Raw genomic sequence first — 13,782 nt, forward strand, 5'->3', positions numbered from 1 at the left:
TGATTTCGAACAAGGTTACTCACCTTAACGCAATCTCATCGACGTTGTAGGAATTATTGTCACCAACATGCAACGAAATGTGTAAATATACATATGAATACATGTGGGAACAGAGTCTACTCGTACTTTTGAAGAAACAAATGATTTTTTATATAAATTCTCGATGAATTCAGAAGAGGTTAAGGATGAGAAAAATTTGATCGGAGGCATCGATGAAAGACAAAAAAATGATCTTTCTATCGATGCATATATTTTAGCATTGTCGCGAGAAAACGCAACGCGATTAGATGGTGTAGTTGATTACGTAAATGTAGGAGAACAGAGAATTTAGGTCAACAATTGAACGATGTGTTTTGTTTCCTTCCATTCTCCTACGAAGGCAAAAGAAGGCTCGACTGCTGATCCGAGCATCAACGACCAATCAGAAGTTTTTCAGTGGCGAAAACACGAGTCTCGCGTGTTTTCTCTGCCTTGACAAGGATCGTGTTTACGTTACTCACATCTGCGTTCAGCATACTATGGGCACGCGTGTGCGTGTTTATAACATACATTTATACATGTGCATATGTATGTAATATAGTACGAGCGGCCCTGTGTATATACATATATTCGCCAAGCGATCGCGCGTGGTCACGATAGAACGTAAGCGCAGTATCGAGAGTCAAGATTCTCCGGTCGCTGACTCAGTTTGACTCGAATGTTCGCACGAAGTAGTTTACACTTTGTTTTTCTTGCGTCAGTAAAGCCAGTTTCCTTTATTTCTCCAATATTTTTCGAAAGTATGCACGTGCTAATACGATAGGGTAAGTTCGAAGAAATCGAATACTACGTTGGGACTGTTATCAACGCGATTCTTCCTTACATAGACTTTTTCCAAGTGTTTTCAACGTTTGCTAGTACAAAGTACACGATCACGACGAGCGTACCACACTTGGCGAATTTCTCAAGCTTTCTACCGCGACAACGAAATCACGGACCGTATTTTCGAATAGGTAAGTGAAAGGAAAAGGACATACTGCGAACGAGATATGTCCCTATCTTAACGATTGCAACAAAAAATTATTATTTCCATTTAATTTGATACGATAGTTTCCTTTCTAATATTTTCTTGACCGTGAAATGGCCGTGCGAAAGACTATACGTAGTAGAGTGTATACATATACATGTATATATGTATGTATGTAGTTATGTATGAATGAAACGAGGCGCTCGGCTGTGTAGGACTGTGCGTGAATACGCTATGTGATAAGAAATATAACGATATGAAGCATAATATGTAAAATTTTTGTCGACATGTAAAAATTGTTGGTATCTCGATCTACAAAACGAAAGCGAATGTTGGTTTACAAATGGCAGCTAAGGAGGAAGAAAAGCTAATTGCATAATTCAGTTGTCTATCTTCGCTTTTGTCATTTGGCACTGGTTTCTTCGAACTTGTCACACGTATTTTCTCAGGTTCGATCGTGCTTATTTTTGTCGAAAGCGGTAGAATGATCAAAGCTCAAGGTTTAAAGCGTGTGCTTCTCGTCTCGCGAGACGCATTGTAGCCTTGCTACAGTTTTCCTTCGAATCATTTTTCTTTTATTTTAATCGTTCTCTTCCGTTCGAATTTTTCGGAAAGGAGTTAGGGACTTCGATAAGAAGACGCAAAAAGTATGTCGCCAATGATCGGCTTGAAGAGAAAAATTCTTTTTTCATACGTAAAGCATAGTGTCGAAGAATGGGCAATAAATTAGCCTGTAGGTAGAGACCAAACATAGAGATAGAAGATTCCGATATTTTATCTTCGAAATTTGAACCGTTTGCCATAGTAATGCCAGTCTGCTGTTATTGCCTACCGTTGCCTGCATTCTATTGCTCCTTTGGTTTATTTAACGGGAAACAGGAAGAGTAAAAAGGTGAGATCAAAGAGGAGGAAAACAACGAATAGAAAACAAGCCACTAGTCCAAAATTAGATTCGCGTAGACGTGTCTGTCGCGGGTATATCGATCGCGACGTGACAGTAACATAATTATAGTTGCGAGAAAACTGGAGAAAAGGAGAGAGATTTCAAGTGAAATAACACGCATTTCCGCAACCTTAACGCGTGAAATCCATTAAAGTCGATTAAAGTTATTTCCGGTAAAAATCTTCAAAAACGAGCAAGTCATTCTCGAATCGACCTTCGATTAATCATTTCGAAAAGTCTTACCTGAGAAAGTAACAATGTAAGAATTTGTAGAATAGATAGACAAACAACGGTGAGTCATCTATTTTTCCGAACAAAAAGTTTCACGATAATTACGAAATCTAAAGGCTTCCGTGTGTTTGGAACTTCTCGTCCCAAAGTCGGTGAATCTGCTTTTTTTAGAAATTTGAATCAGCGATCGGAATTATGAAAGGGATAAAATAATTGCATTTGCCGACGCTATGCTTTCGCTCGTTACTTCTACACCATATTTAAAACAGCTGATATTGCGCAAATGTGTGTATCATCGTAGTGAACAGAGATTGCGCGTGTGTGTAGCATAGTGATTGTAAACCCTCACCCGTTGTTTTTTTGTGTTTTATTTTTCTTTTCGCTTCTTTTCATGATTACTTTCGATGGAGCCACGCAGTTGCACAAGCCTGCCATTCAGATAAGTTTCGAACCAGAATAACTAGAACAGTATCATTCTTGAAAACGCAGCTTGAAAGTCACGCGATTAAACACTGTAAAAAAAGAAACACAGAAAAATGAGAAAAGGATAAAAGAAAGAAAGTAAGAAAAGAATATCGTAGATAAAAAAAGAAGAGAGGCTAACTAGTACAGCTCCACAGTAACGAACGAGTGAGAAATGATAAATACTCTGAAAGAATGTGTTCCGCTTTGGCTCGAACGTCTTTCGATTTTGGCGAGTCGCCGAATGCCAAGGAACTCGTAAATGTATCGGATGTAACGCGAATATGTAGCCACTAGCTCGTGATTTCCGACCGTGAACTTAACCAAGTTGCAATGTACGTTCGAGAAAATTGTTCGTCAGAATGATTTACAGAAAGGGCAAGATTATTTTGCGTTGGAAACAGTTGCTACTGTTGCTTCTTTCTTTAACACCTTAGGCCCGATGCAAACGAGCGACATATCCATAATTTTTAACTGTTTCCTCAGTTAGGAACAACGGAGACGGACATATGATCGCAGCAATATCACGTGAATAAAAATCGTTCGTCTGCATCGGGTCATAACCGGATATATTCAGAGTACTGCATTCTGTTATACATTCTGCTTTGGTGTAATCTGTGTGTAGTATTAACCGTTAACAACATTTATCTGCGGCATTTGAATGTCAATGAGACAAGAGATGAGAGAGACGTCACGCGGTGAAATCTCTAACAATTTCGGAAGAATATGTGTTATATTATTAGCATTCAGTAGAATATCGAATTTCTTGAAATTTGTCCAATTACGAATTGCTGATATTTAGCAAACGTTTTTAAATGATGGTGGCAAATGGAGATTTGATTATGCAAGAGATTATCATATATGGATCTGTAGTAATAAAAGCTGAACGATCAAAATACAAAGTTCTTCCGATTCTTCAATTTCTAAAACAAAACAGTATATGAAAGAAATCTAATTGTAAAAGTTCCTAGGAAAAAGAACAACAACAAGAAGAGAAAATTAGTAATTTTCCAAAACATCGAATGATTGAATGGTTGGAGGATCTCGGCTAAACCGATGTTCGATTATTACATTCACTCTTCGAGATCACCTAACCACGTTTAAAACATAATGCAATCTTACTTAACAATGTTACGCAAAATGACTAGTATATATGCGTTAAAATGTTAAATTTACACGTATATTGCAAATTTTTATTAGAGCAAAGTTCAACGTTTAAAATACTCTCATTGTTTCAATGAAAACGTATAATCAATGCTTAACAAAGCTTCGACGATCGATGTTTCAAGGGTAACGATAAACCAATTCGATAAAAATAAAAGTAACGCTACGCTAGTTTCCTTCAAAACTTAATTCAAAGAGAATGTACCTAGATATAATTAAATTAGCAATTGTATGTTGTGTCTTTGTGCTTTCAGATCTAGTAAGAGCATTTAAAGGACGCGGTACATCGTGATTCCCAGGTGGTCACGTGACGTTGAATCTTATTGACCGATGTGTATCGGAACCTGGATTGGCCAGGTCTGAACACGTGACCTGTTCTAACGTCAATTTGGGCTACCGTCTGCTGGTAGTCGGCTGAATTTCTTACTGAAGTATTCTCAAGAACAAAGAATTCAAGTTTTAGCCGAATTACGAAAGCGTATTCCGTTGAATAGACACAGTTCTTTTCTAATTTTCAACGTGTATTCGTCTAATCGTTAATTTCGATGCGCAACTTCCACGATAAACTGATCGTAAATTTGTAATCGAAGTATTTGCCCGGCTACAAATTTTTGACAGTTCTCGACTGTCTTGTAATTCGTAACAGTGACGGTTGTATTGTGTGAGTCGTTGAACATCGTTTCATTTGATTGAAAGGCGATTCAGTTGCAGTTTTCGGTTCGCTCGAGCAAGAAACAACGAATTTTCTCAATTTTACGGTTGCCATCGAAAAACAATGTCTCGATGTGGTTAAGTCACCCTTCAAATCCGATATTTCTAGACACGATGTCTTTCTTCTCGGAAGACTTTTAAACAGATACGGGTGTTCAGTGTCGCGGCAACTTTCAAGTATTTTGTCACGCACGCATCACTGCAACGCGGTGAAATATCCTAACGGAAATACATTTTTAGAGTGGTTTGAGACTATACGTTAGTGTACAATGTACAGTATGAACTACATTGGCAAGTTCATAAGTAACTTTCGCGTTTTCTATAATGAGATCAATGCAGCAACGCTGACCGGTGCTATCGATGTCATCGTTGTTGAACAGCCGGATGGATCGTTTACTTGCTCACCTTTTCACGTTCGCTTTGGAAAGCTCGGAGTACTTCGTTCCAGAGAAAAAATAGTAAGCTTCTCACAGTTTTTTAACGTTTTTATCTCATGTATATTCAAATATTTTTCAAAGATAATTTTTTCGACACTTCTGAAATCTTTGTTATAATATCGTGTCTCGTATTTTGTTTGTTATATATTCAAATCTTACCTTGGTAGTGTTTTAAATAATACTGAGTAGTTTTTCTAAATTTTATTTGCCAATTGAAATGCTCAGGATATGTAACAGCAAACACAGAGGAAAAATAATTTATTTTTCATATTTTCTTAACAGGTGGATATAGAAATAGATGGAGAACCTAGACAAATCCATATGAAATTAGGAGATTCTGGAGAAGCTTTTTTTGTTGAGGAAGTTAGTTCTCATGGTTCACCGACTGATGCTGAAATTCCACCTCATTTGGCTTGTTCCCCTATCCCTGAAGACAATTGCTTCCCACCATCTAGATTTAATATTCTTTCTGATCTTCCTCCAGAGCATGCAGATAAAATCCTTATAGAATCTATCTTGTCTACTGAAAGAGAGAAATGGGAGCAATTGTCAGCTTTGCCTCCGGATGAAAGAGAAAAATTTTTAATCGAACAATTCTCTGATCTTCCATTGGAGCACCGTGCAAAATGGCTCCAAATTGCTGCTTTAACTTCAGAAGAGAGGGAAGAAATGTTCAAGGATAATTTTGGTGATATCTCTACAGTCCAAAAGCAACAACTAATTTGCAAACAATATTCTGCTCTAAAAAACGAAGATAAAGAAAGATTGTTCAAAGAAAATTTTCCAGAACTCCCTATAGAACAGAGACAAAAATTTGAAAAAGCTCTATTAAGCGACTGGAAAGAAGAAAAAGAAGAAACACGAGATTCCTTAAAAGGCGAGGAAGAAATTTTTAATATGGATGGTATTAATGATGATGAAACATGTACAACTGCATCCACTCCTAAATCTTTTGTAGCTGTAACTTCGTCTGAAAGAATTCGTAAAATTAGCGTTGTGAAGAATGATTTTAGACCAATTACGGAGGATGTACAAAGTAGCGGTAGTAGAGAAAAATCGAGTGACGAATCGAACGTGTCCATGATCAAAAAAAATTCAAAGGACACGAGTGTCGAAGAAAACAAAAGCAATACCAATGCAAGTAAGAAGAAACGGAAGAGGAAAAGCATTTTGAAAAAAAAAGGATCTCAGAGAAAGACTAGCAATGGTAGTAGTAGCCAGACGGAAATAAGCGAGAACGACGCGTCTGTTCCGGATGAAATTCTTACCGAATCTGTAAGTTTAATAATTGCATTTAAAATTAGTTATTCATCTATTGATTTAATATTGCTTATTTTGACATGTGTATCAGTTAAAGATATCGAAGGATTCAAATCCAGCTGTAGAATTGGGGAGAAAAGATGAACCTATAGTTTCATCTCAGGAAACAACAGATAAACGTCCTGAAACAGATTTTCATTTCTTCAGTGATACTGAAATTACAAAGTAAGTTTTACCATTGAATAAATTGTGTATTATTGTATTATTGTGCCTATGAGTATGTATAAATGTTAAAGTTATATATGATTGTCCATATATGTATACATAATTATATATAATATTATAGAAATTATGAGAAAGGTGTATCTATAATGACTATTTACATGTAAAATTAATTTGTTTACCCTTTTATTGTCATCATATTTAATAGGAATCAGGATTCCAGGCCATGTTCACCTGTTCAATCTGACACAGAGTTTGAAATGCGTAAAATAACGCAAGAAGGTGCTGAAAGAGAGGAAGATAAAAGTCATCAACAGAGTTGGAGATGGGGTGAATTGCCCAGTTTGCCTCCAGAATCCACACACGCACCTCACAGAAGTTCATTGAGCTCATCAAATGCTGTTAATCAACCGAATAGTAGTTAGTACAATTAACAGACAAAAAACAAAAAATATCGAAACGTAAAGATAAAAATCGTAAAAATAAAAAGTATGAAGTATTATATTTTGCTTGATCAGTTAATAGATTGGTCTTATCTTTTAAAACGTGTCTTTATATATAAACATAATTTTATACACTTTAGACTAATCAACTATTGTTTCAATAACAGTGGAAGCACACCGATCTATGCTCAGTGGTATGTTGTCGTTTATGCGGAAAACTTCTCGTGTAAGACGTAATCCAGAGTCAGAAGGGATTTATCTTAGTGATCTTAATGCTGATGAACTGGATCCGGAAGTTGCAGCTCTCTATTTTCCTTCCTCTCACAGAGGCCAAGCAGCAGTTAAAAGTAAATAATTTGTTTTGATAAATTGTATAGAATGTGTAATTACTCTAATATCATGTTTCTAGATGGGAAAGTAGTAGACGAAGAAGATACAGAGTCAGGCAATGGACCAAGCTTGCCACAAAGCCCTAACAGCGTTGAAGGAGCTATTGGTGGACCAAAGTCATTGGATAGTGACTTTGAGGAACCAAAACATTCTATATTTGACGGCAATATGAATATTAGTTTATCCTTATGCGGTGGTTTAGATTCTGAAACTGGTCCATCCAAAGAAGTTTTCCATCAAAATTTGCTCCATTTCGAAGATATCTGTTCAGATCCAAAATTATATGAAAATCCAAATTTAGTTGTAAAAATTAATGGAAAATTCTATAATTGGGCGGCCGCTTGCCCGATTGTAATGACTTACGCTGTATTCCAAAGACATTTACCACAAAGTACAATAGAAAATTTATATGCTCAATGTATGTCGTTACCAATGCATGAAGAGAAAAAACCAGAAAGCAGTGACAAACCTGAAAGCCGTAGTGGTTACAGTTCGTGGTTTTCATGGAGACGTTCTGCACAACCAACCAAAAAGTCTCAAGACCTTAGTCAAAGTAAGATGGTTTCCCTTTTAATTTTATTCATCACTTTTCAAGTAATATGTAAAATAATCTAAATTATCTTCTCTTGCGCATTGTAGCTGATGGAGACGTTGTACAATCAGAACAGATGGAAACCAAAGAAAATACTCCAGTTGATGAAACTGCAAATAGGGAATTAAAGATTGACCAGAATGCAGATTCTATAACGACGGTGACGGAAACGGTAGAACAATCCGCAAAATTAACGAAAGACATCACCAAGATTGAGAAAAATCGCGACAGAGAGGGTGAAGGTTATAGTGGTAGTGAAGATTCTGATAGTAATCAAAACCAATCACAAGGAGTCAAAATACCTAAAGAGAGAAGATCATATTATGAATCTACTGAGAAATATCGTAAAACTTTGAGATTGTCATCAACACAGATAGTATGTAAAAGATTTTTATAACATTCTAACACAGACAAAATTTTCGAATTCTTATACTTTGTGTGTGTGTGTATTTATCCTGAGTTTGTTATCTTGTTACAGGCAAGTCTTAATTTGAAAGACGGAGCTAATGAAGTAGTTTTTAGTGTAACTACAGCTTATCAGGGCACAACACGTTGTAAATGTCATATTTACAAGTGGAGATGGGACGATAAAATTGTTATCTCTGATATAGATGGAACTATTACAAAATCTGATGTATTAGGCCATATTCTGCCAATTGTTGGCAAAGATTGGGCTCAATCTGGTGTTGCTCAGTTATTTACAAAAATTAAAAATAATGGTTACAAATTACTGTATCTTTCTGCAAGGGCCATCGGACAAGCTAAAGTTACAAGAGAATATTTGAAAAGCATTAGACAGGGAGATTTATCACTCCCTGAAGGGCCATTGCTTTTAAATCCAACGAGCTTAATTTCAGCATTCCATCGTGAAGTTATAGAGAGAAAACCTGAAGAATTTAAGATATCCTGTCTTAGTGATATTCAAGCTTTATTCCCAGAAGGTTCAAAACCATTTTATGCTGGTTACGGAAATCGAATTAATGTAAATATTATTTAAAATTTGCAATAGCTTCCCAAAATATTATACTAAATTATTACATAGTATATATCTTGTATTTTGATTGTTTCTTTTTTTTTCCTAGGACGTTTGGGCATATCGAGCTGTAGGAATTCCAACTATGCGTATATTTACTATAAATCATAGAGGTGAATTAAAACACGAATTGACGCAAACATTCCAATCTTCGTAAGTATTTGCCTTTTCTGCCAATTTATATTCTTTCATTATTGTATTAGTAGTTAAGCAGACACGCTAATGTAGTGCTCAATGTAATCAATCCTTTAATCAGTTTATTAGCGTATTAGTATTTAATTAATATTTTTATGTTTTTTTAATTGCAAAATAATTTGAACATGTTATTCTAAAGACAAATGCGTATATTATGTTGCATCTTCATACATTGCTTTTAGGAATTGCGTATGTATGCTAGGCTTTTCCTAAATGAATAAAGATTAATTTGTTAAATAGTATTATTCATAATTTTGATATGAAAAAAATTCGGTATTTGTATTTCATCCACTTAGTAAGAAAAAGAGGAGATATTTTACAGAAAAGGAAAATTTGTTATTGAGAAAGAGTTATTGATAGGTCGGATATTTCTATGATTGCAGTTACGCATGTCAGTGCGATATCGTCAATGAGTTGTTCCCGCCACTGCCCATGTGAAACACCTACTGATGGCGGCACAACCGTAGCTGTTTTTTTCTATTAATCCCATTGATAATATCTTGATAATGGTCTATACAAAACAATATATTTGTGCCATTGGTCCTTTTTTTAAATACATATAGATTTGCTACCTCGTAATAGGAATATTATTCTATACTCGGAATTTCCTCAGAAAATATAGTGATATTTGCAGTCTCATAGAAATTTCATATTATGGTAAATCAAGATATATTTTACATATAATACAATATATCTCAATATAATAGTTATATATATATCTTTCATAATGATGTGTACCACAAATTGTTGAAGCGCAGTTAAATTTTTCCAATGGCAATTTCTTTTTTCTTTTTTTTTATTTTATTTATCTTCTCTTAAAAGTAGAAATTTAACTTATTTCTTTAGTTTGACATTGCTAGTATGCTTTGAGGTATTTGGTTGTGCAAGAACTCCTACCTATCTTCTTATGATTCTTATAGGGTAAGCACTGGTTATTACATGATTGCTTCTTATCATTTCCATTTTCATTCATCCACAGCTGCCTTAATGTAGATTCATCACCTTAAATGTTACACAGATGAGATGAAACTTTCACTGAAATTAATAATTTTCTCTTGAATCATATACGATAATCATGTTTTATGCGCGTGAAGCTTTTACGAAATAAAAATCCTAGATGTATTATCAGTGTGTGTATGGTAAACTAGTTTTTACTTTCTTTTTGTTTATGCACGAACATTCAACCAAGTACTTCGAACATATTACTCATATGTACGACAAAGTTCTGTGTAGATACAACTGTGCGCCGCGACAACAGTGTCGATACATTAGGCTTTTCTATTAACATTACAAGCGAGTGATAAAGAAGAATTGTTTTTACATTGCTGAATTTAATCATATAGCTTCAAGCTTTTTAATTTCGAAAACTAAAACAAAAATATCCATAAGAGCTGTTGTTTAAAATGATCTTTGATCAATTGATCAAGCAGTTCATATAAATACTTGCAAACATACTGCATATGTTCTTTCTTAACAGCAAGCTTAAATTAATTTTCGATTTCTAAATATAGCGCCATTCTAATATATATGTACATACACATATACATATGTATATTTATGCTAAGATGAAACTGTTATTAGGGTCACGACGAAATGGAATTGTTTCAGCAGAATTTTGTTCATTATATGCATATGTATAATAATGCGATACATATAGTAGCTTATTTTCTATAATGGAACGATGCATTTGACGTTTACCCCAGATTTTATGTTTTCCGATTTTGTTTAGCAAACATGCAGAATAGTATTATAATAGTATTATGATAAACCCTTTACATATAATTTGTTCATATTATTTTTTCAGATATTCAAACATGAGCTTTATTGTTGACCATCTTTTCCCAGCATGGCGAGAAGAGGCTGCAGATGAATTTAGTAATTTCGCATATTGGCGAGACCCAATACCAGAAGTACCATCGCTTGAAGAACTTTACGCTCAAAAACAAATTACCTAAGTGAAAATATTTTACGAATTTACTCTGCAGAAGAAATGGATACATTTTATTTGTAATTCGATAATAATCAATTCTATTAATCATCTTTTATATTTCATATGGTATAGGACATATTCAAACGTAGTGTTCTTGACTTTCAAATAGATGAGACTCGGAAGTAGATTTACACCGTGATGTAGGCTTAGTAGTTGTGTTTTGTTTGTCGAATGCAAGATTCTAAGAAACACTAAATACGTATAAAAGTAATTTATCATCATTTATAAATGATACGTGGATCAGTGTGTAAGAAAGGTAATCTGTCTTTTACAATTGAATTTAAATACATTCCAATTCTCATAGTGTAATAGGACTATGTTGTCAGTTAACAAAGACATTAAATTAATTTTCAATATAATTTATAGCAAAATTATCATTTAGAGAGCACGAGTGCTTCAATATACATAATTAAAGGACTCATCACGTCATAATATGCTTCAAGAAGAGTTCAAAACAGATCGCTTACACGCTGTGCTTCAGATAATCCATAGATTATTCCACTAAATGCACATTATGTTGCTGGTCGATAGTTGAAAACATTTATGATACCGATGAGTAATTTCGATATGGTGATAAGCATGTGTATAAAATGATTCATTAATGCGTTTATATAAAATACTTCATGCTAGAAAGTTCCGTTTATTATTAACAGAAAACAGTATAACGTAATTCGTATCTCTGCAATCATTTTTTTCAATATACATCCCGTTTTATTTCATAAAAAATTTCTGGCTTTTAGAAACGTTTAACCGTAACTATTCTAGCATATAAAAATCTAGTGTATTATAATATTATTTAGATATTTATATATTACTTCAGCTAATATATTTATCGAACATTTCGTTAAATTAATTCTTATTTATTTTTATATGAGATCTCTGTTAAATTAATGTGCTGTGAAATTGCCATATTCTAGAACGTAATCATTTGTGTATTGTGATATAATTCGAACAACTTACTAACGAGGTCAGGACGATAACAGTGTATAAAAGTGAATTCGTTATTTGCACTAACAATGAGAAATGTTTCTATCTGATGTTTCTATATAGTTTCATATACGAAGTTACTGTTTCTTCAAACTATGTACAAGTTCCATTTTATAACGTAAACGTGCTGTTAAAATTTTTTTCTTTTTCTTCTTTTCTTGATGGTAACATATTCTATGCCTATGTCTTTCAAAACGTATCATCTAAAGATAGTTAAGTATAAAGGATGTTAGTAAAGTAGTATAGATTGCCGTTTTCTGTTAATGAAAGTACCATAATAACATGAGAAAAAGTGATGATCTTAATATTTCTTAACTATTGTCAGTAACATGCAAGGATATAATTGCGTTCCACCAAAGAAAATAGAACCGAAAATATTTTCAGTTTAGAATATATTTCGTATTTTAAATGTGTACTATTAAGAATATGACATTAGAGATATATTATTTGAAACAATTATAGTAAAGAAGATCGATATCCTGACGCTAACCACACAATCATAGTGCTAGTAGATACAAATTACTTGACGGTGCAGTATTGTATTTTAATGACATTTAGTTTAACGCTAAAACATTTCCTGGTTTGTTATGGACTATTCCTCAGAAAGAAAGGAAGGAAACATGAAAAAAGAAGAATGAACTATAAGAAAAAAGTAATACAGGAAATGACAATATTTTTTCTGTATCATTTACAAGTCTTTATCATAAGTTTGCTATCACTTTGTAATAGCAAAGCAATGTATATTGATTGTTATTAGGTTTATTATTATTACTATTTTATTACTATGTTATTATTTTGGTATGATATATATATATACGAAATCAAATGTATTTAATTTTTGGTATTATTTTATTGCTTCTCTTGAGCTCATTTACTTTTAGAAAGTACAAATAAATTAAAATTTTATTTTAAATTTATGATATTCTATCAATTTTATTTTATTATTACTTGTGTGTGTGCTTTTTGTCATAAATATATATAATATCAGTAATGTTTCGTAGGTATTACATAATATTTTTATAAACATAAAAAAAGTTAGAAGTTATGTTTGAATTCGTACTCAATGAATATACATAAATTATTAATTATTAAAAGCATTCCCTAGCAATAATTTAATTACAAGATTAAATTTCGAATGCTTATTCCTGCGACTAATATGAATATTGCTTAACTAGACACGAATACTTATAAAATAAAAGCAATTTTACACTAGATCATGTTTCTACGTAATGAATAAAATTTTATAGGATACTGCTACTCATTGAATAAAATATCTCTTGTTTTATAGAATATGCCATATTAATGTATGTCGGTACATATTTGCATATTACGTTATTTTTATCGTTATAGTTAATATAATATCATTACATAATGATCTGATTCTTTCAAATAGGTTATAAAATTCAGTAGATTTTGTCACATGTTTTGTAATGTGTCTCGTGTTATGTAATTTCAAAGTTCCCACGTAATTTATTTGATATTGCTCAGTATTCTGCAACTAAACATAAATACATATGTAACAATGATATATATCTTGTAGCTTTGAAAACAAATAAATAACAAAGTAATAAAAAACTAATTGTTTTGTTAAATAATTCAAGTTTTATAGGTTTATTCTTTTCACAGCCAAATTACATTAATGGAAGAATGTCGTCAATCGTAGAAATTCTGCATGTCCATATTACATTTCATTTATCGAAGTTCTGCTTGGCCAAC

General features: G+C 33.2%; 1 protein-coding gene across 4 annotated transcripts; it reads left to right on the forward strand.

Annotated features, from left to right (window-relative positions):
* The first annotated feature begins 608 nt into the window (after positions 1-608).
* LOC100649067 (phosphatidate phosphatase LPIN3) lies at positions 609-13,645 on the forward strand. Of its 4 annotated transcripts, none has more exons than XR_001099057.3 (12): positions 610-992; positions 4,061-4,975; positions 5,237-6,229; positions 6,306-6,439; positions 6,645-6,856; positions 7,047-7,226; positions 7,289-7,822; positions 7,909-8,237; positions 8,340-8,843; positions 8,944-9,047; positions 9,473-10,010; positions 10,894-11,039. XR_001099057.3 is itself a non-coding variant. In XM_012312907.3 (12 exons), exons 3-12 carry the CDS (start codon positions 4,787-4,789, stop codon positions 11,042-11,044), a joined length of 3,330 nt encoding a protein of 1,109 aa, XP_012168297.1. In that variant the 5' UTR covers positions 611-803; positions 867-992; positions 4,061-4,786; the 3' UTR covers positions 11,045-13,645. The 4 variants fall into 4 exon arrangements, 3 of the variants coding, with proteins under 3 accessions (XP_048265274.1, XP_012168297.1, XP_003398546.1); XM_012312907.3 differs by lacking the exon at positions 9,473-10,010 and having other exon boundaries at positions 611-803; positions 867-992; positions 10,894-13,645; XM_048409317.1 differs by lacking the exon at positions 9,473-10,010 and having other exon boundaries at positions 609-992; positions 6,660-6,856; positions 10,894-13,645.
* The last annotated feature ends 137 nt before the right edge of the window (positions 13,646-13,782 follow it).

This window comes from Bombus terrestris, chromosome 10 (assembly GCF_910591885.1).
Source record: "Bombus terrestris chromosome 10, iyBomTerr1.2, whole genome shotgun sequence".
NCBI lineage: Eukaryota > Metazoa > Arthropoda > Insecta > Hymenoptera > Apidae > Bombus > Bombus terrestris.